Here is a 23,114-nt window from a genome sequence, read left to right as displayed (position 1 = left end):
GGAAGAAACTGTTCTTACGGTGTGAGGTTTTGGTCCTGATGGACTGCAGCCTCTTGCTAGAGGGGAGGGTCTCAAACAGTCCGGGGTGACAGGTCAGCTTTCATTTTTTTGCAGTTCCAACTGATTTAAAAAGCACTTTGTAAGGTGTGCATGCCCACAACCGCATTGTGCATTAATCTGTCATTTTGTCAGTGGAACTCCTGTGAGGAACCTTTTGGGTCCTATAGGTAACCTATGTGGATAAAGTGAGAGAGTGCATCTTAGTGCTGATCTAGGATAGGATAATACTTTATTGATCCCAAGAGGGGAAATTCAGGCGTTGCAGCAGTACAGACAAGTAAGCTCAAAATACAAAATACACATTAAACAGAATAGATAAGATAAATAAAAATAAAAATAGGGGGTATATACAAGTACAAAATGAATGATGAAGTTAACTGTGCAGGGAATTGAGACAGTATTTGCAGGGAATGAAGTAATGATTAAAGTGACTTGGTATGATAAATAGCAGCAAGTAATGTAAAACAGCAGAGAAGAGAGGCAGTGTTGTACCACAGTAATGCAGAGAGTCCATCTAGTCCTGAAGCCTACATGTGCAAATAGTATTTTCTGGGTAAAAATTAATGTTCAATATGTAACGTGCAACAATTAATCTTTGGCATGAACAAAATATCCAAAAAGGCTTTGTGCTGTTAATCACCTCATCAGAAACCTACACCACCATAGCAGCTGTTTTTTTTTATTAATCGTCTCTGATAATCTTTTTAGCCATAAAGAGGCATCAGTATTATATGGAAGCCCATTTCCGCCAGTAAAAAAAATAAAAATGAAAATAATAAAGTCTCATTATTTTGACTTATCTCATTATTATGACTTTATATCTCATTATTATGACTTTATATCTCATAATTTTGACTTTATATCTCATTATTATGACTTTATATCTCATTATTATGACTTTATATCTCATAGTTTCGACTTTTTATCTCATTATTATGACTTTATATCTCATAATTTCGACTTTATATCTCATTATTTTGACTTATCTCATTATTATGACTTTATATCTCATAATTTTGACTTTTTATCTCATAATTTCAACTTCTTATCTCATTATTAGGACTTTATTATTTTCATTTTTATTTTTTTAACTGGCGGAAATGGGGCTTCCATAGTATAAGTTTCACAACAAGCTAAAAAAAAATAAAAAATCCTCACTGAAGCTTTAAACTGCATTAAACCATGTGTCCAGTTGTATTTTGACAGCTGCATGGGGAACGCTCTCTGAGTGTGCGCAGTATTTGGACTCATGTTTTTGTAGTTTATAATAAATGGACACAGGTGGGGATGAAGGGTATATAACCGATGCTTGTTTACATGTGTAATAACCGTAAACAAGGCGGCTGCTGCTGCTGCTGGTGGTAGCAGCAGCTGTGTGAAGCCCCCCCCTGGACGGATCAGTATACGTGGCATACAGCGGTTGCAGTACCATGTAGGGGGGCCCTCTGCGTGTCTGTCGTCAAATCGCGGGGCATTGTGGGGCGGGAGGCGGCCTTTTTCTCTGCGTGCAGGCGGTCGGGAAATCATCAAGTAAATAACGTGAACGGGGGGAGGAACAGTCCGACGGTCCAACGCGACACATCAAAAACTGTGTTGCGCTTCGCCTTAACTATTAATTCTCCTTAACATTTCACGAACATGGGGCAGGAGGATCTCATGAACACAGCCGAAGACGTGGCGGACCAGGTAACTCGGTAGCGCGACACTTGATAACACCTAGCCGCTGTTAGCACGTTAGCTGCTAACTTGTTTGCCTGAGCTGGGAGTAACGTATTCCTCTTTTAACATTTTGACGCCTTGGTTTATTGTCTCGACAGCTCTGTGATTTACACCTGTCAGCACATGTTAAAGCAAAAGCTCGTTAATTGTGTGTTACCTCGTATGCCCAAATGGTTTTGAGGTGTTTTTTTTTTTTTAAAGGTGTCGTGTTGTTAAATGGTTCGCATTATGAATTCAACTCTTGTCAAAGTGAAAACTGACTTGTTTGATAATGGACAGCCTCGCAAGACGTGAGCAGGTAAAATAATGTAGCACAGCTGATATATTAACTGTGTCTCAGTGTCAGGGTAGCCAGACTGTGTCAGTCATTATTGTGAAATCTCTTAAGCTTGGGCTTTAGTGCTTTTGCAACACAATGCATGGCACACCTGGTGGCTTTGGGGGTGTCAGGTAAGCTTTCCAATTCTACATATGGCCTTCTTAAAGAAACCCCACCACACACACACACACACCAGTCAAAATCTGCATGTGATTGTGAACCTTCACTTGATTACACAAGCCACAGCAGCAGCAGCAGTTTTCCTCATTTCTAGAGGATGTTTTTTCTTGCTGTACTTCTGTGACTGTAGTCAATGTATTATCTACAAGAAGTGGGGCTGTTATGTTCAGATTTCAGCTCATCCTGTAGCCAGAGTTACTCTGCGGGCTTTTTGGAAATCCCCAGTGATTTGGTTTGGTTTCCTTGACTTTCTGGCCTCTGAAAAATGAGTGTGTGGTTGATAAGCGGCGTGTGTACTTGATCCACGGCCTTGTGTTTGTGCAGGACAAACCAAACTTGTGATTTTTGCCATGTCCTTGGGTACATAATGCGGGTGTAACATCAAACACGCCGTCATTTGATGCTTGTTTTGTGTATTTTCAGTGCCAGCTGTTCACTGATATCACTACTTTCCCAATCTGATTACGTCTGATTGATTTATACAGCTCCTATCATGAGTGCTGTGTGTTGTTAAAAAGAAGAACACAAAGAGAAAGAGCACCTGAAAAATGTGTCCTCATCAGCCTATCTTTTGGGTTTATGTCACACTCGGGGGTCTTGAACATTTAACTTGCATGTTACCCGACAAAATGGTCTATTTCTTGGCTGTTGCTGCAACCGTGGGCCTGTTCGGATTGGCTCCAACTTAGTCCATTCATGTCCCACATAGCTGTCGTAGTAGGAGTTGGTGGACTCTGATAGGCTGTCGCCGACCGACAGTGCTGATGTGGACTGGAGAATAGGCGGGGGAAAGGAAGGGGGGGTGGGTCACTTCGCCTCATGTGTCACATTAGGTGTCTGAGGACCTTTTTTCATGAATTCTGTTTTGAGTGCAGAACTAAAGGCAGTGTAATCTCTGTTTAAACATTCAGCAAATTCTAGCTCTAAATATAATTACAGGCAACTTAAGAGTTGTAACTGGGAGGCACATCGCTGTAAATGTCATGAGATTTGTTTTGCCATCCCACACTTGAATGTTGCAAATAATGATTCTCTTGAACTTCACTCAAAACTTCATTGAGTGTTCCTTTTTTTGAAGTTGAATTTCCCTGATGACCCTGATGAAGGCCACAAGTATGAACACTTTGGTATTTGTTAACAAAGTTGATCTTCATACTACAAGTGCCGCTGGAGCTTGTTGACTTCTTCTAGCCTTTCCCTCTTCATGCACATTAGTAGTTGGTGAAGTTGCGCTGGAAAATCCCGCTCTGCTTCTTACATTTCCAACACGAAAGACAGTGTAATCTCTTCAGCTTTTTCTCTTGGTATTTTCTTCATATTTCGAGAAAACATTTGATTCTTTTGAATGAGTTTCAGGGGACACCGGTATTTATATTTCAATGACAAGCCACCAACAGAAACAAACCAATTATGATGAAACAAAACTACTCCTCTAAGGCAAAGAGACAACATACGTACTTTTCAATATTACCGATCATTAAGTGGGATTGAAAAGTCAAATTTGACCACCTTAGTTCAAATATGTGACAGTAGGACTTCCTTTTGAAAAAAACATTCAGGCAAAGTTTATCAATGGCAGCATTTCTACTTTAAATAGCAGTTTTAACATTCACTTAGATTAACTACTGTGATTATATGACTCATGTATTTATTCCTTTCCCTCTAACTGTCAGTGTAAACAACATTTGGCAGCAGTGTGATGATACCTTCTTTTCTTTATCTGTCTCAGAATAAGCAGGTCATGATATCGGATTCTATGAAATGTGTGTTTGGTAACTTAAGTTGTGTTATTTGACATGTTTCTGACTTTTGCTGTTGTTAACAAGTTCAGCATCGCCTTGTAAACCACATCCTTTGACTGTTATACAAGTTGTTTTTTTAAAGGTATATTTACCTGTTTTTTTCCTCTCTTATCCGTTGCACAGTTCTTGCGGGTAACCAAACAGTACCTGCCCCACCTGGCACGTCTTTGTCTCATCAGCACCTTCCTGGAAGACGGCATCCGTATGTGGTTCCAGTGGAATGAGCAGAGAGACTACATCGAAGCTACCTGGAGCTGTGGCTACTTCATCGCTACGTGCTTTGTACTGCTTAACCTCATAGGACAGCTGGGTGAGTGAATGGGAGGCTGCGCACGGTTAGGTTAAGGTCAGGACCTGGGATGAGCTGGAAAATTATGAAATTACATGTCTTCACTATTACTGGATGGTGTGATTACAACAGTAAGGGGAGTGAGTAGAATGGGGTTTTTGATACTGAATTTAAAAGGTGAAAATGTAGCCATGTTTCAGGTTCAAATGCACAGAAACATTCAAAGTAAGCGCACTACCAGTTATGCAATAAATATAGAGTGAACTTCACTGTTGTAAACCAGCTTGCTGATAAGAAAGGTCAGGAGAAACTGACTAGATTTGTTCAGGGGAACAAACTCCATGATCTTTGTAGCAGATGAGCTGTCAGAGCAGATGTTCGCACAGGGAACCCTGATGAAGGCATCAACCAATATGTAGCAGAGTTTGTGTCAAATAGATGTCAGGTTCCATTCCTGTCATGTCAGAGCCAGATATTAAAGCTACAGTCACCACACACTGCAGTCACCAAAGCATGACACAACGCTGGAACATTTGTGGTAGGAGTCATATGATTTCTGTTGAGAAATGCTGAAGCTATTCAGAGTTTGTCATAAATATATGAATTCATGGACAAATCCTGTCCTTTTTTTTTAACTACCAAATTTTGAGTCTTCCTATTAAGGTTGTCAACATTTTGAATACTTTGATACTTGTCATTACCAAATGTTTTAAAACGATCCATTTCCATGATGGATAGTATTGAAAACTACCAAAGCCTTACATTTTTTTTTTAAGATTGGCCGATTTTCAGCCTGTTCAGCCGTGATTGGGGACAGGCCGGACCTCTCGAATATCAGTTTAGTTTGAGTTTTTTTTTTTAGCTAGAATTAGGGATGGTCATGTCACCCGTTTGCAGTTTTTCAAATTTTATTCTTAACTAGTTAATTAAAAGTTAAAGTTTTATCATGAACATAAAAATTAAAGTTTCATTAAAGAGTAACTAAACCCTAAAACCACTTTTTTTCAACTATAAACCTCTGTATTTTAGTATTAATTAGTGTTATGGATCAATTCAAGTCCAAATCTCGACATTTGAGCACAAAGTATTGAAATTCTTGTGTTAGGAATGTGCAGAGCGTCTGCCCTTCCATTTGAAAAACTTTAACGGCTGTGTGGAGTGAATGCCTACGTCACCAAACCTATAAAATCCTCATCACCCGACACCGAGCTAAACCTACCGCTACTGTTTTTATTTGTGTGTGTGGGGCAAACATTGTCTCATGTTGCGGCTGATAACGACGTGAAGGAGTGAGTGGGTGTGTTTTGTCAATTGTCCTTCTCAAAAGAAAGAAAATTGTAATTGGTGGAAATCGGAATCAGCAGGTCCGACTTTTACACACACACAAAAATCGGACAAAGAAATTGCAATCGGTTCAATCTCCAGTCATATTTAACCAAAATCCACTTTGAGTGAAAGAGAGAAAGAGAGTGCACTGTCTTAATTCATACGTGCTAATGTATTTGAGCCATTAAAAATGATTCAACATTTACTGCCTAGATCTTCAATTTTGGTTGCCGTGGTATAAGTAAAATGTAACATTATAAAATGAATATGTTTAAAAAAGCTGGCCCACTTTTTTTGTTGAGTGTTGTACTAGCAGTATCTCAAATGTTTGTTGTTCTTTTAAAAATGTTTAGACTAAGCAAATAAAGCCCCCGGGGAAACATAGAATAATGATTTCAGTAAGAGAGGTTTACTTTAGCTCAAGTTTTTGCAGTTTTGCCATTTGCGTAAACATTTTAATCCATAAACACAATGTTTGCCTAGAGCCTGAGAGATTTTCGTCAACTGTTGATAATCAATGTTTATGTGGTCTTTTAATGGTTATAATGCTTTCAGGTACGATCACACATTATAGCTCAAGACTTCATTTGCCAACGTGAAAAGAAAATGGAAAAATCAAACCCAGTCTCACCGTAACTTTTAAAACGGTTTGTCTTGTGTTTGTCCAAACAGGCGGTTGTGTCCTCATCCTCAGTAGAAATTTTGTACAGTATGCCTGCTTTGGACTATTTGGCATCATAGCACTACAGGTGAGAGCTTTAAAATGTTACTTCCTTTTTTTGTATATAGACTATATGTTAATGATCTAATTGGAAATGTCTTTTTTTTTCCCCCTAACAGACAGTTGCATACAGCATTTTATGGGACCTTAAATTTTTGATGAGGTAAGTGCCTCTCTTAGACACAATAGCTAAGCCGACATACAAACATGTGGCATGAAATGTGTGACACTGTTTTCACGTTTTTCATGTCTGTGTTTTGGATAAAAATTGATGTTAACCCCTTATGTGTGGCAACCTTGACATGCTTAACGTGATAGTAAATAAAGGAGGTTCTGATTTGTGAAGCTGGAACCAACAATTTCTGTAATAATTACTTTGCACAAGTACCTGTGATTTATATAATTATTGTCGGGCCCATTGAGGCGTCTGAGAAATCTGTTGAACACAGTGAGCTACACGTTTTTTTCTTCTGCGTCAGCACTCTGTGTAATTGAAGTCTGTAGCTGTTGGTTAACGGTATTTTAAAGAAGAATTTAAGATGATCAGCGTATAACAACTTGACTTATAAAAACATCCTCAGCAAACCCAGATGGAATCAGTATGCAGACTAACATCTTCTTATTAAAAGTAACCATCCTCTCTCTTCCCCCTCCAGAAACCTCGCTCTTGGAGGTGGTCTGCTCCTGCTTTTGGCCGAGTCCCGTTCGGAAGGAAAGAGTATGTTTGCCGGAGTGCCCTCCATGGGGGAGAGTTCGCCGAAGCAGTACATGCAGCTGGGTGGTCGAGTACTGCTGGTGCTCATGTTCATGACTCTGCTGCACTTTGACTCCAACTTCTTCTCTGTGAGTACTGACAGCAACAGCCTCCATTATTCCCAGATGGACATTTAGTCATGAATTTCAGGCCACTGCTTCGCTACCAAATACTTGCAAACAGAGACAAACACCAGAGCAGAATCGAGTCAGATATAAAGGAGTAGTCCATGTTTATTCACTTTCTTGTACAGAATTGTATTAGAAGTGTTACGCAACTCTTGCTTGTTTGTGACAAGTGAAAGCGGAAGAAGCCAGTTAGCTTGGCATGAACACTAGAATAATGGGGAAGAGTTGTAAGATTCTTCTTTGATGTCTTTAAATATCACTTAGTCAAGAGAAGTTTAAGTTTTGTTTATATTGTAAGATAACAATTCAGTTTTTTTTTTAGTTATTTGATTAACTGTTTTAGCCTGCATAACCTGCTGTATGGAATCACAACTGGGCCCTTGGTCAGGGGGGTCCAGAACTTGTTAAAACATATGCTGGAATAACTGATCAAAATTGTCTCTTTAAAAAAAAAAAGTACATTGTTTGAGTCACATATAAACACATATAAAGGATATCCTTTTTGTTTTCTTAATTTTCCTTGTATAGTAGTTGAAAACATTTGAACTCTCCCTCCATTCATAAATGGTTTGGCCTGTTACACCAAGTAGATCAACCCTCGTCCCAAACAGTCAAAATGGCAAAAAATCTGGTGTGTAAAAAAGATAAAGAAGTGCAAGGAGATTTTTTAACACATTTTTAAAAATACGTGAAGTAGAAGTGACCGACGAGGATAATCTACTGCAAGGTAAGGCAGTGAAACACAGCGTAGCCACTGGCGACCACATATCAACCAAATTATGCTCTAGTCTGTTGACTCGTATGGAACAATAGTCCTCTGTGACAGGAACAACTCAGTCTGATAGTGAGGAGAGACAGGGAGGAGAGATTCAGCAGCAGTCTGTAGATGACAGGAGAAGAGAGACAGAGAGGAGGCGAGACCTGGCTGCAGCCTCCAGCACTGGTCACATAGAGAGAGAGAGAGAGAGGAGAGACAGTTAGAGCGATGCAGAAGGGGCTCGCTGCCCGACCTGTGAGAGCAGCTGGGATTTGAGGCTGAAATTAGTTTTAGAGACCGACCAACTCTGAGCATAGCAAGCCTTTGGGCATGGCATACGTCACACAACCAGGGTCAGTTTTACATAGCAAGGGTGGTTTATTCACCCATGGACTCCACCTCCCCAACCTAGGGCAAAACTTTTGCACAGGTCTACCCTTTTTATTCTCGCTACATAGGGATCATATCTACCCCATTGCATTTAAAGAGACACACACACCAAAACGGAGCGTTCTGAGAGAGCTGGTTTATACAGGGTCACAAACCTCCTCTGGTGCTTGATTCATGTTATATTTTGTCCACAGAGGACTGTTTCAAAAGGTGGAAAAGGAAAATAATGTGTCCTCTTTAACATTAGAAGCACCATTAGCCTCCAGTCTTCCTGAACTTCTACATGTCGGCGCTGAATGTAGTTGCTCTCTCTTGGCTTGCTGGTTTTAGTCAGTTTTTACGTGCGCTGCTCCTACGAGATGACATCCGTCCACTGTGCTTGTGTACATCCAGGCGGTAGAGCAGGACGGCTAAACCTAATTTAACAGCCCCAGCTTGTGGCCGGTTGCCATGTTACAGATTAGACACAACATTTGACTGACATTGTTTGCCTACATTTACAACAGTATTAATAATCAGTTCAACCAACTAGTAGTACTGGTGCAGACTAGTGAGGATGACAACATTTAATCCTTTAGTCGACTAATGACACATATGCATAGAAAAAAAATTTTTAAAGCCCGTGACAACAATTCAACTTTTGAGGTTTATTAATTTTATCTAAGTGGGTGCAAAGGAATTTTTAGGCTTGTAACCTGCTTGAAGTTCAGGAGCTCATCTATAAGATGACTGTCAAATACTTTAAGGTGCAGTTCCTTAACCAAGTATGTGTATTCTTCCACAGATCCTGCAGAACATGGTCGGGACCGCCCTCATCATCCTGGTGGCTATCGGCTTCAAAACCAAGCTAGCAGCGTTGACCCTGGTCGTGTGGCTCCTGGCCATCAACGTCTACTTCAACGCTTTCTGGACCATCCCGGCCTACAAGCCCATGCACGACTTCCTCAAGTACGACTTCTTCCAGACCACCTCGGTCATCGGGGGTCTGCTGTTGGTGGTGGCGCTTGGACCCGGCGGAGTGTCCATGGATGAGAAAAAGAAAGAGTGGTAGGAAAACGGGTGGTTAAGACGAGAGGATTGCACAGCACCACTAACTTCTCCCACTGACCGGGACACAAAGACCCTCCCTCTGCTCCAGTTACCCTCACAAGGGTACTGTTTTTTGTTTTCTAGATTTTTTTTTTAATTATTATTCGGCCAAATCCACAGACACCACCACAACCATCTTTTGGACAATTATTTTTCTAGTTTCATCCAAACTTTTGGTTTTTAGTTGTACTTATAGAATGCCAGGATTTTTCTAAACTCGTCTTCTGTGTCCTCTCTCGTGTATTTCAAAGGTAAATAACTAATGGATAAGTGGAAGAAAAGATTGATTTGTTCTATGTCCAGAAGAAATGGAAAGCTGAACACAAATAAGTTCTTGTGTTATATGGTTGTAATGACATAAGTTATAATAGATTCATGTTCATATTTTCTCAATAAAACTGAAAAATCTGAAGGAGTGCAGCAGTTTGGGTTCCCCCGATGGATGCTAAGCTGTTTTTGTCTTTGGATCTTGGAGTCATATCAATCCAGAGCACTTGGGCACTGATTTGACAGTAACTCGCATTGACTCTTCAGGTATCATTTCCCTTTGTTTTCTTTTCCTGCCATTCAGTATATCTGTACACCTTCAATCTCAACTGACACTGAGGGGGGGGGCCGTGTACATTATGTACAAAGTGGTGGAATGCAGTCGTGCTTGATTGAAAATTTCAACACATTTGTTAGCTCCAGGACTTGTTATTAGGCACTGTACGGCAAATGCCTAACTAGTGAACTGTATATGATCGGGGAAAATAGGGGGGAGGCTCGACGTTTGTGAAACACCATATTCTGCAATCTAGAAAAGCAAAAAAGGACTAAGCAGAGTCACTAGCCACCTGGACTTGGTCTTTGCTCAGTGTTTTTTTTTGCCATGTGTAAGAAAATAAAAAGATATTCAGTGTATTGATTTTCAGAAGTTTATATTGTATTTTTGATCATTTGTTTTTTGATTTTGGAAGTTCATGGCGAAGAAATAAACATGCAAAAACAAAGTCACTGTCTGGGTCAGGATTTTTAGCTAATTGTTTAGCTTAATGGGGCAGATCCAAGCGACAACCTTTGGTGTTGAAAAATGAAGCCAATGCTGAAGTACAAAATACTGCAGTTCATTGGGTGTCCACTTGAGGCAGGCTGCAAAAGCCCCAGAAGTTACATACACCCATTTAAAAAAAAAAAAAAAAAAAAAAAAGCTGTTCTACAGCACAAATGAACATGATTACAGCTTGGTTTAAAACAAAAAAAACACACGCTCTGCTTGTTACTAGGATGACTGAGAGTTAGTACGTGGCCACACTTCCACTCAGCCTAGTCTCCCCATACTGTGCCTATGCACAATTTCCCCCCCTCCCCCATAGGGCCCAAGCACGGTTACATCTGGTAAATGCTTCATAACGTCATGATTCAACCCTTTTTTCTCAAGACAACCCTATTGACTTTGTGGCTTTAATTTCAGTAGTTTTGGTCAGATACAGCCCTCTAACACTCCTGGAGTGCTTAAGCCCACATTTTCCAAAAGTGCCATGGCCAAGGACGTGTACGTGCTTAAGCATGGTGCAGAGCACTTTAGGGGTCAATCGTGCTCGGGCACAATACAGATTGCGTAGTGTGAGTGTACCCTGAGGCAGTGTTTAAAATATGGTGACCGCCATCAATGGGCTTCAAAAGTTCCGCCAGACACCGATGGGTGACCTCACTGAGATTACGTCCATGTTAATATACATTTTGTCTATAGTCAGATCACATCATCAAATTAAGTTAAATCTCTGTAGCAGTTTTCTTCATTATAAAGGCTTTTGGAAGACTTTTTGGATATCACTGCTGGAAATGGTGATGAAAAATTCAGAATCAGTGTTTTGCAGTTTGGAATGAGCCGAGAATAACACCAACATCTTCTGCATCGAACTGAAAAATTAGGTATCGTATGAAAAGCTGTTAGGTTCACTGAGTTTGTTTTCAGGTCAAAAACTTTGAGGAAACACTGACCTCCAATGGATTTATGTGGTACAATTCCAGTGTCATGAAATATTGCATCATCTTCAGCGCCGGGGATACAACAAAACATGGAATGGAGCGTGCATAAGCAAAGGAGGATTGTTATCATTTGTTGAACTGCAGTGTGCTTTTGACTGCTGTCCTGTTGTTGAAGTAGTGTGTGTGTTTTTCCCAAAGAAACAGAATTGCTATATTAACCCCTGAATATTAAAACAAGGATTTCCAGAACTGTTAAAGGAGGCTGTTACTAGACTGAATTGACATAAAAATGATTAAAGGTTTTTTTTTGTGTGGGGAGAAAAATCTGCACAATGACGTACAGATTAAAGAAAAAGGAAACCAACACATAATGAGGAACTTGACACACCTGTGAACAGAGCACCCCCATCTTTGTAGTTACACAGACAAAACGTGGAGATTTAATCTGCTTGGAGTATCACTGTCTTTCTAAAAGAAAACGTAATGTGAAAAACGTGTTTATGATCATGTTAGTTAGTGTTATTAACATGACAAGATAGTATTTACTTCACTTTTTACCTCTGGTACCTACTTCAGGTATCTAGGGTACAACAATCCCACTGGGAACACAAATACAATCCAATACTTTATTATCCCCCTGGGGAACTTGGCGTCATAGCACAGTTTACAGTTTTTTACGTGGATACATGAGTTAAAACATAATGCATAACAAAATGCACTGAGAAGTAATATAAACTTAGTAATGAAATGAAAGTAAAGAACAAGCGAGGTCTTTTACCTGCTCTTATCTAAACTGTCCTGAGATAAATTTTGTTTTGAATTGGCAATAAACAAATAAAGATTTATTGATTGTGAAGCGTACATGATTGTAGCACAAAACAGTAAACTTAACAGTCAATGTGGCGGTTAGTTGAGCTCCAAAGCTGAGGGAACGCATTTCCTGGTCATGGACCTATATCTGTGACCTCATGGTAAAAATGCTTCATACGACATCAGCAGAGGTGGATACAACATATCACTTTAATGGCACAATTAACTAAAAGGGCCTATAGTTTTAAATTGAAGAATCATACACAGAATGTAAAAAAAAAAAGCAGAAGGATAGAAAAACTCATTGATATATAATTATTCCATTTTATGTGTTCCCCTCCCATCCCATTTTGAATCTGTTCATTCTGAGATGTAATTAGGACCATTCGTTGTCATTAACAGGCTGTTTGGAGATTTTCCCTTCATGACATCACAAAGGGCAGTAACCCCTCCCAAAGCTATGTGTTTGTTCTGCAGATAACGTAAACAATAGGGCATGCTGCAAGAAAGCCCAGACATCCAAGCCCATCCAGAGAGGGGTGTGGTCGAACACACAGCTCACATGCATTTAAAGCTACAGACACAGAAACGGTCTGTTTTGAGCAGGGCTGAAATAGAGGGGTTTATAGGAATGATCAAATACAGGAACAGAGTGGATTTTCAACAAGAAACTGAACTGATTGTTTTTTTGGGGAGCTCTGAGGCTTCTTTAAACTGTACAGGAGAAGGATATGTAGGAGAATAATATGTGACCTTTAATCAAGCTGAATTCAGATCAGTTTTTTTTTCTTCAGACCTTTCCTAGAAATTATCCCTGAACCACTAAGATGTATCTTGTGACTGTACTGTTTATAAAGTAGTTTAAAAAAAGCTTCACTTCAGTCTATTAATAATTTGTGCATATAGAAACATATCAGTTACAAGAACAGAGAAGGGCACAAGCTGCATGCAGTATGGCAGCAGTGTAGAGGGAACGTTATCACTTTTTCTCTATCAGAAAATACCTCTAGAAAATCACCTTATCACGCTTTCTCCTCAAGAAGAATATCTGACAGGGCACCTCATCATATTCCCCAACAAGACAGGACAAGAAATGGCACCTTATCACATTTACTCCATCTGAATTGCATTTAAATATATCTTTTTTTTCTCCAGAAGGGTCCTCTAAAGCAGTGGTTGTCTAGTGAGAAATTGTGACCCAAGTTTCCGATATTTTTCAACCAATCAATTTGTTTTAATTAAAAATTGTGCAGTGTGGACCTCGGATGGTAAAAATAAATGTGACTGAAGTAAGAAACTAAACAAAACGAAAACAAAATGACACAATATGACACTCACCGTAGTTTCATGGTTGTTGATGTCTTGATGAATGCAGATTTTATATTGAAGCAGACGAAGCAGACCTTCAGTTAGTGGAAAATCATCTAAATAAAATACATCTTACTTGTTTCATAGTGCAACCCTGGCGAATCTTTCATCATCTTTTGCACGTCATGACTAAGGAGTAATCAATGAATGAATAAACGAACCGCTTCTATAAGATGACGCAATAACAATTGAACCAATCAGATTGCAGCAGTGAGCCCGAGTTAACCTTACACGCAGCTGCCAGCCCGCTACTCTTTTCACAGAAGCGACCAACGACAGCCACGTCTCCGGCATCTTTCTGCTCTGATAGACAGGAAACCACCCTTTAGTAAGTATAACCAAACCTTTGTGTGTTTACTTCTTTAATGTAAGGTTGTAATTCTTAAGTCACGGAAAACCGCTTCGACGTGTACGAGGTGATAGTCTAAGCGGGTTGTCGCCATGGTTTCACATGGCTCGTGAAGGTGATGCAGCTGCTGTGTTTCTAAACCTTTCTTACTACCTAACAGCTAAAACATTTATCGATCCAAAACCCGTACAGGAAAAAAGACAAACTTGTGTAAGTGTTCGGGCGGATTCATTCACTTCCTGTGACCACTTTCTAGTTATTCTAGTTTGAAAAATACAGTAAAAGGATGGTATAAAATCGCTAATGAATGGATTGAATAAACCACGTTTTAAGTGATGAAAGCGTGCCGAGAAACGTCATCGACTACGTCATTTAATGTTCAATTAACCGTGGTGTAAAACGCTTTTATTCCGACCACGTGGAAACCCAGGCCGAATGTCACCTGGCGCCAAACTATATTTAATGGAAGACTCATTGTAGTCGTTATTCACCACAAGTCTGAGTCATATAGAGGAGGGAAGAGGAGGGGAGAGTTAGTCCAGGATGTGACGACATCACACCTCTATAAGGCATGCTGATAAATTTTTACTAGAATTTCCATGATGTTAGGTCTGTTAGATAAACCTTGACATTCAGTCAAGTGTGGCAGCTAAGGGACTTCCTGACTAGTTGATATTATTTTTAGAGATAAAGCTGGGGGATTCACCTTAGAGAAGGGTTATTAGAATAGTCTAGAACTTGCATATACAAAGGAAAACAGAAAAAGTGACTTAACATTGGATGATTAGTGCAACATTGTTAGTCTATTTCATCGTTTGTAAAAATGGGCGGCCTGTCCGTCAGGTACTTACACCACACTTGTTCTGATAGATCGTCCTACCTCAGCCCCAGGACCAGGCGTGCAGCCAACAATGATTTGCCTCATTGTTTAGTCTTTTAGTCGTCAAAGCCTCATCAAAAATCCCCAGTGCCAAAAGGTAATGTCGTCTAGTGGTTTGTTTTGTCTTTTTAGCAGTATGCATTGAAAGTAAAGCAGCAAATGTTTATTTTTAAGAGGCTTGAAGCAGAAAATATTTCAATACTTAATGATTATTTGCTGAATAAGTTGTTTATGAACAACTAACAAATCAATATTTTCAGCCCCAGGCCGTATTGACATAATTCAGGCATCTGTTGCAAACATAGACAAAATTAAGCCACATGTTTTGCTGTTTTTGCTCTGGTTATATATCGACATGTGCTCGCCTGCTCGGCTAGTTGCTTACATGTAATTTGCTGTTTGTCTACCTGTTGCAGTCATCATGTCTAAAGGTACAGTGGTTCTGGCATACAGCGGTGGACTTGACACATCCTGTATTCTTGTTTGGCTGAAGGAGCAGGGCTACGACGTCATCACATACTTGGTAAGTTTTAAAGAAAACAGGTGTCAAAGTTTGTGCTTCCTGCCAGCTGCTTTTGCTTTGGAGTCTCTTTTTTTGCGAGGTTTTGTGATTTGTTCTCGTTGGACAGCTGATGCAATCATACCTATCTGTGTCACAGAACCGGTTAACCACCAGGGTTCACTGATATAATGCCAACGCAAGTCTGACTGGATTTACTTTTTGCCCGGTGGCAGTTTTGAACTGCCTCGCATGCAGATTTTCTTGTTGTCCAACTTTTCATTCAGTGGTTCTGGAGGTCTGAGTGGGGGATGGGCGCCGTACTATAGGTCACTGCCGTGGCATACTAAGTGAAACCCCTCTGAATGTTTTTGGCCTGAGCTCTCCAGGGTACAAGGACCAATAGCAAGCACATACAATTGATGATTTATTGTCTTTGATCAACACTTGTTTCAGCTGATAAAGAAATGAGGATCCATAAACTGTCAGGCATGATAATTACACTAATGAAGTTTGGATTTAGGGTGTTAACCGTTTGTATGTCCAATCAAATTAAATTATATGTTATGCAGGTGTAGTTGACAAGTCAAATTAAATAGAAAATTAAATTGTGCAGCTGCAATTTCATATTTCATCGCAGCATCAGATGGGACTATGCTTAAATAGATTGTTTTTACCATCACAAAAACTGTGAATTATAAATAATGGAAAACAGTAAAAAAAATAAAAAAAAAGATGCCAAAGAAACAGTATTTGTAGTGCTGATTTTTACATTTGTTTACGCAATCAGTATGGTGTCATTGTAATACAATTCCCTTGAGTTCCCTTAAGTGTTCATCCCAGGAAATAGAGAACGTCTCCTCCAGCCCTGTTATTGTGCTCATGCACATTAATTATTGGGAGGAAGGATGTTCCATCCACTGGGAGGAAGGATGTTCCATCCACTCAAAAGATATGATCTAATTAACTAGATGATGATTTCAGAATTAATACTTGCACAGTCACGATGCAGTTCGAGTACACAGAGCTTCGTTTTATTTCACAGGAACTGTAAACTGAAATAACTTACCTATTTAGTTTTCCCCTTGATTTTTAAACCATGATGCAGTTTGAGCAGTAAATGTTTATATTTATTGATAAACTAATGTTAACAGTGTCAGGTTAGTGTGTTTGATATTTAACTAGATGTGTTTATTTCTTAAAGGCCAACATCGGGCAAGAGGAAGACTTCGAAGCTGCTCGGAAAAAGGCAGAAAAACTCGGTGCAAAGAAGGTAAGAAACAAGGAGACGTATGATGTTGCTCTAATGACAACACCAGTAACTTTTGCATGTTCCTACACATTAATGTTTCCTGAATAATATTTCATATTGGCTGTCATTAGACAGAAGGGAGATGGCAGAAAATGAGTGTAGGAAAAAATGTGAAACAAACATTTTAGATCCTCAAGTTGTTGCTTGATTTAGGGCAACACAATAGTGTAAGCGATATCGCTTAATGAGTTTGAGCTAGACAAACACATGATCTATTTGTAAGTTTCATTAACATCATCATCTTTGTTGACAGACTCAGGAGTCTATTGATTGAAAAGAGATCAAGACAAACAAAATAAAACAGATGCTCCAGATAGCAAATTCCTTCTTTTTTTTTTTAAAGTTATATTTTTTGGGCACCTTTTTTATTGGAAAGGACAGCTGAAGAGAGACAGGAAGTGTTGGGAGGAGAGAGTGGGAGATGACATGCAGCAAAGGGCTGAGACCGGATTTGAATCCATCGCTGCGACGAGGACTTTAGCCTCTGAACATGAGGCACACTATATAACCGCTAGAAACCCGGTGCCTCAAATTCCCTTTTTTTTTTTTTTAAAGATTTATTTTCTGGCTTTTTGCCTGCATTGGATAGGAAAGTGGATAGAGTAGGAACTGCGCCCCCCACAGATAACAATTCTGATACCAACTACAGATACTATACCAGTGTGATCATCTTGAAAAGAAACAGAGGCAGTTTAATACTAGCCTTATTAAAACATGAGGAAACACATAAAGAGAATAAACACTAATTGTCTCTTTTCTTTTCTTGCTCATTTGACAGCCAACATGCTGCTTTTACTTTTTTCCCATGAACAATGCATGAGGTTATAGATGCTTTGTCTAATGACTTTCTGCTCTGTAACCATGGTTCTGTTGACCTGTGTTTTGTAAGTTTTTTTTTTTTTTTTTAATGTGATGTATGTCTGTAACTTTGTTCAAATGTGCTGCAAAGACAATGATTTTATTGGTGTCACACTGATCGTCCGACTGCTCATCTGAAGATCAATCTCTCTGCAGGAATATGTCAAACTCGTTTATCCTCTTCATATTTGTTTATTGTTTGACTCAACACAGCTCATTAGATTTAACTGTAGCATGTTTCAAGTCTGTACAAAGTCATGGAATTCTTCCATTAGTGGGAATCAGTTGCTCTTCGACTCTGACTCAAAGGTTGCTGGATTCTTATCACATACTCACAGTGTCAGACGAAGCTCCTCTGTGGCAAACAATCCCCAGTTATTTCCTCTCAAGGGATGGAAAATACTTCATGAATAATTCATTTAACATTTCTCACATAAAAATGACCCTGAGAAGAAAACAATCCTAGATTTAACACAAAGCCTTGTTCCTGTGCCCTGGTTTCGTGGTCTTGTGTAGGTTTACATTGAAGACCTTCGTGCAGAGTTTGTGGAAGACTTCATCTGGCCCGCGGTTCAAGCTAATGCCGTCTACGAGGACCGATACCTGCTCGGCACTTCTGTAGCACGACCCTGCATCGCTCGCCGCCAGGTGGAAATTGCACAAAAGGAGGGTGCCAATTTTGTCTCCCATGGTGCCACGGGAAAGGTAAATAACACACAAGACAAGAGACGGGTGGGAATTACACTGCTAAAATGACCGACTCCCAGCACCTAAATTAAGTATATTTAAAGATGATTGACTTTTTCTGGTTTGTATTCGAGACGTTGTAATAACATGCTCTGTGCCTGATCTACAAATATGCTTCAGTCTGTCTTTTTCAAACATAAACTAGTTAACAAGGCCACTGCCCAGACTCTGAACAAGAGGATTTTAGGCCATGTGTTTTCAGGGTTTGAACATTAACTTTTTAACTGCTACTGTTTTTTGGAAAACCTGCTCTCTCTGGAGCCATGACCCCCCCCCACCCCCCTCTCATTCAGACACTGTACTTTTCCTCTTGCCAGTCATCTAGTCTTTGACAGTGAATGAATGCTTTCAAAGAAACTGAAACAGATGTTAGCACAGATGTGCACTTCTCTATGTCCTTAACCCGCCAGTTAAATTAAATGAGTCACTGCAGTTGAAATGAAAATGCGTGACACATAACGTTCATTAGTATGATTAAGGTCTATTTAAACTTTATGACGTGGTATGAACAAGTTTGATATATCATAAGTTAAATCATAATTAACATAATATATGTTAATTGTTTGAAAAATGTGCCTGTTGATATTTTACTCACAAGTTCAATCTTGGCTGAGCTTTTGTGTTACTCAGATAATCATGGATGCTTGTTTAACTTAATTTTACTTCTTTACAGTATACACAAAATGAACTCTACACGCAATTTATTTTATTTTTTTCAGCTGCTGTTTGAATCAGAAGTAAATTGAAGCTCCTGTGAGGAGTTTTTAGCAGGTTGAAAGAGAGTGAAATTAGTGTGACGACCCTGCTGGTTCCTTGTTCCTTGTTTTTGCGGTCTCAGCTGTTCTCTGTTCCAGGTGCAAGTGGGTTTGGCTGTGTGATAAATCCCGGACGAGCCCCCAATTTGTCACTGCTAGATGAAATGGTTCGAGAACACCGGGCCCATGTGTTCTCAATCCAGGATCACACACAGCTACACCAACTGGCATCTGAAACAGAGAACAGCAGAGATCGCAAAACAAGGAACAAGGAACCAGCAGGGTCGTCACATTAGTATCAATGATTCAATAAACTACAAAAGCAGACAAGACCATTAACATAAAGAGTGACTGTTTCTGTATTTTTAATGTCTGAAACTGCTGCCAGGAGTATCATGCTGCAGAAAAAGCTTATTTGTACGTTATCTATGTCAAGATTCTTGATGAGTAACATATTTGATTGTTAAAAGTGAGATGAAAAAAAAAGAAGAGAACTGAAGTCTGTGTGCCAAAGAGCTGCTGTTGGTGAAATTGAAAGTTTATTTGAATGGATATTGATTTACTAGAATTAATGTTAGTTGGCATACTGGTCCTGAAATTGAGACTTCCATGATTAATGTGCAGTGTTGATATTTTGCCTGTAGGGGGAGACATATACCACATCATAAAGTTTAAACACAGACCTGAAGAAATACTTTGTATCACATTCAGCTATGTCTTAGCATTTCTTTTAAAAATGTGTTTTTTCTTTTTATCCCAGGTAACATAATTACAATGTTTTTCACTACATTTTTTAATTATGTTTAACATTTTAAAGAGACCGCAATTAACAGGGAATTATAGGAATAGACACTCAAGCAGGAAAGGATGCTTTCTTAAACCACGGATCATTCAAGATTAAGGAAACTTCATTGAAATAAACAAATAAACTACAATGAAAATATAGCAATGACAATAAAAGTCACAGTTTCAGGCTAAAGCTAAATACAGATGTGTATTAAATCAACTCGCCTCACATGTGGTACGTAACTCAATTGTTCTGTGATGTGTTTTTCAGGGGAATGACCAGATCCGTTTTGAGCTCACATGCTACGCCCTCTACCCTGAAGTGAAGGTAAGATGGCTGTTTTGTCAGTGTGGAGGTAATGAAATGTACTGTCCGCCTCTCTAACTCTCTCTGCTTGTGTTCAGATCATCGCACCATGGAGGATCCCCGAGTTCTACAACCGCTTCAAGGGGAGGATAGACCTGATGGAATATGCAGAGGTAACTACATCCGACTGTCAAAATCACTAGATTAAAAAAAAAAAAAGTGTGACATTTGAAATTTGTCACAAATTTGAATTCATCTGAAGCATTTAGGGCAAGCTCAAAGTTGCAATGAAAAAAAGAGAAAAGACATTTGTACAAAAACATTCAGAAATATCGGTTTTGTGTATTTTAATGCACCAAATCTAATCTTATTTTTCTTTATAGCCTTGATTATTTTAACCTACGTACTGGATACTATACAAGTCATTCTGGATTTGATGTTAACATTAACTTTATGTGAGGACTCGCAATATTTATTTCTTCTTTTGCAATCCCTCACACACCTTCCAGTAAGCCCTTATTTCCCAACAACAGTTTCTGAAAACAGAATAAAATTCCCTTCATCTTGTGTAATGATTTAAATGCTTGTACTACAGATCATTTTTACCTCCCTACCCTCCCTTCAATTTTTAGTTCAACCCTCCTTATTTTTTTGGTGACATAGACCACACACATTCAGTTGCTGTTTGTTCCAGTGGTCACATTAAACCTGACCTATACCAATTTTCACCACTAGAGGGCGGTCGTGACGTTTAATTCAAATCCACCCTTTTCACTGGCCTGTGGACTATTTTAGAAACATGCAATCTTAAAACACTGAATTGTTGACTTCTCTTTTTGAAGATACAAAAAGAAAAGAACACCTTCCTCAGTTGATTGTTTTCTTTTTTTTTCCCAGCGTGGACTCTTGGAGACAAAAGCAATGTAGGGAAAGAGGTATTTTAGTTACACAGCATGTCAAAAACCAGCCGCTGGAAATAGTTTACTTGGCTTCTTGTAGTCAGAACTTTCTTCACAAAGAGAGAGATTTTAAAGTCTCTCCTTCAGGAGCAGTAAGCTTTAAGGTAAACAGTATGTAACATGTCATCTCTCTCTGTCACATTGTAGAAACATGGCATCCCTGTGCCCGTCACTCCAAAGGCACCCTGGAGCATGGACGCAAACCTCATGCATATAAGGTGTGTAGGCCTGGTGTGATGCTCCGTCTTTGGTTCCTTTTTCAATATCCCGTCTTTAAATCACAAAATACATTAACATTATCATTCATGTTTTTTTTTTTTTTAAACAGCTACGAGTCTGGGATCTTGGAGAATCCTAAGGTAATACAAGTTAAACATTTTTCTCTTAGTCCTTTGCCGCCTTTGGCTTGTCACCTTTTTAAAGGGTGTGAAATGTACAGTCAAACCAATCAAGAGGGGAAACACCTTTCTATGTACATGAAACCGACACCTTTTTGATGACTAAAACCTGAACACTGTTATGAATATGAATAAGCACTTGGGGAATCCCCCTCTCTTACAAAGTGTTACGTTAAATATAAGTTATTTCATACGTTTCTAGATCTACTATCAATGTTGACTTTAATCGATCCAGATGAAAAGAATATGTTGACTTGAAGCCTTGCAGGTGAAATGTCTTTAGATTGTACTGAAACATCTGAAGAGTTTAGATCTTAAAGTGTTTTGTATTTGATGTAATCTAGCACCTAACAGAAAAATTGATGACAGTCATTTGGACTAAACGTTTGTCCGCCTGCACAGAAATCGTTTTTTATAATCGGTACAATTGACGATTAAATACATTCAGTTTTCTCCTTCGTCCTCCTCTCATGCACACAAAGCTGAGTGAGAAAACGCAACATATTTTCATACAGTCGAGATGTATAATCCATCTTGAATGAGCGTTAAAATAACACGGCATTCAGGCTTCTCTTCCCTCGACTGACCCATGCCAGTCCCACCAGAGTGAAACACAACTCACTCTCCCACAGTGCCATGGGTGAGAGAGTTTGATCTCTGCTGGGGTCAGAGTTTAAGGCTGTACATACAGGTTGCCCTTGGTGACCCCCAAAGCTCCCATCCTCAGTTGCTGTGTCTGTGTCTCTGTCTTTCCTCGCCCAGGGTCCTCGCTGGGCCCTGGGAAGAGCCTGGGACACACAGACACTGACTTGTCGTCAGCAACGCTTCGACTAATTCCCGATTTCATGGGAGCCAGGGAGGGGGGAAGGGTTAGGGCGTTGCGCCCAGCTGGGGCCTCCTGAGTTCCAGCCCCAACTCCTCGGGACCTCATTGTTCCACTTGTTGCGCCGCCGCAGGCTGCAACGTGGGAGGGGAGCCATTTCATCGTGACACCGTGACACCAAAATGTCACCAGTAACAGTAAAGTACAAAGACAGCGCGCCAGACAGATGAGTCTCCCAATGGACTGGGTGTCACAGGGAGGCGAGGGGTCCCCCGCTGCTGGAGTGGAGATGCAGGGGCAGGGCCACTGTAACTCACAGACCTCCATCTCTCACTCCGTCCCTTTCCCACCCCTCCGCTGGCTCTTTAGCGGTCGGCCTGTGGAGAAATGTTTTGAAAAGAATGAGACCAACCGGCTCAATAGCATAGCGATGCATGATGACAGTATTGTGTAACTGATTTCATTCAGGGGTTTTGTGTTGGACCATTTACTCCGATATTGAATCGATTAATGGCATTAAATACAATGAAATATTTATGGTGCATGGGTCCAGAATGGTAAAAGGATTTGAATACATTACCCCGGGCACAAAACTGATATCTTGAACTTTGAATAAGCTGTACTGAAGAGTAATTTTCAGTAGCCAAAGCCCATTCTGTTAATTAGGGTCAGTTGGATCGTCACAACAATAACAACATAGTAATGTTTGTTTGCAATTCCTCGCTCAAACATGAGATTACATTCCATTAAAATCAGGA

At 39.7% G+C, this 23,114-nt stretch overlaps 2 protein-coding genes and 1 long non-coding RNA gene across 4 annotated transcripts in view; 2 read left to right on the top strand and 1 right to left on the bottom strand.

Moving 5' to 3' along the window:
* The first annotated feature begins 1,527 nt into the window (after positions 1–1,527).
* On the top strand, positions 1,528–10,526 carry surf4 (surfeit 4). The gene is made up of 6 exons (XM_020650806.2): positions 1,528–1,746; positions 4,204–4,390; positions 6,368–6,444; positions 6,536–6,579; positions 7,073–7,259; positions 9,230–10,526. Exons 1-6 carry the CDS (start codon positions 1,699–1,701, stop codon positions 9,494–9,496), a joined length of 810 nt encoding a protein of 269 aa, XP_020506462.1. The 5' UTR covers positions 1,528–1,698; the 3' UTR covers positions 9,497–10,526.
* A 762-nt stretch (positions 10,527–11,288) lies between these two features.
* Positions 11,289–13,829, bottom strand: LOC136183145 (uncharacterized). The gene is made up of 2 exons (XR_010668962.1): positions 13,654–13,829; positions 11,289–11,973 (listed from the first exon to the last, which is right to left on the bottom strand). It is a non-coding gene; the product is annotated as an uncharacterized lncRNA (long non-coding RNA).
* A 50-nt stretch (positions 13,830–13,879) lies between these two features.
* The window catches only part of ass1 (argininosuccinate synthase 1), a 28,552-nt gene continuing 19,317 nt past the window's right edge, over positions 13,880–23,114 (top strand). The window contains exons 1-8 of one of the 2 annotated variants that reach the window (XM_020650827.3): positions 13,880–14,011; positions 15,329–15,435; positions 16,616–16,684; positions 18,098–18,286; positions 20,141–20,197; positions 20,275–20,349; positions 21,283–21,353; positions 21,464–21,494. In XM_020650827.3, the coding sequence (XP_020506483.1) occupies positions 15,334–15,435; positions 16,616–16,684; positions 18,098–18,286; positions 20,141–20,197; positions 20,275–20,349; positions 21,283–21,353; positions 21,464–21,494 (594 nt within the window). In that variant the 5' untranslated portion in view covers positions 13,880–14,011; positions 15,329–15,333. Of the gene's footprint in view, positions 14,012–14,925; positions 15,010–15,328; positions 15,436–16,615; positions 16,685–18,097; positions 18,287–20,140; positions 20,198–20,274; positions 20,350–21,282; positions 21,354–21,463; positions 21,495–23,114 lie in introns of those variants that run through there. The other variant, XM_065965218.1, reaches the window with a different exon arrangement.

The sequence above is a fragment of the Labrus bergylta genome, chromosome 17 (genome assembly GCF_963930695.1).
Source record: "Labrus bergylta chromosome 17, fLabBer1.1, whole genome shotgun sequence".
NCBI classification, from domain to species: Eukaryota; Metazoa; Chordata; class Actinopteri; order Labriformes; family Labridae; genus Labrus; species Labrus bergylta.
This window is presented reverse-complemented; position numbering and strand designations above follow the sequence as displayed.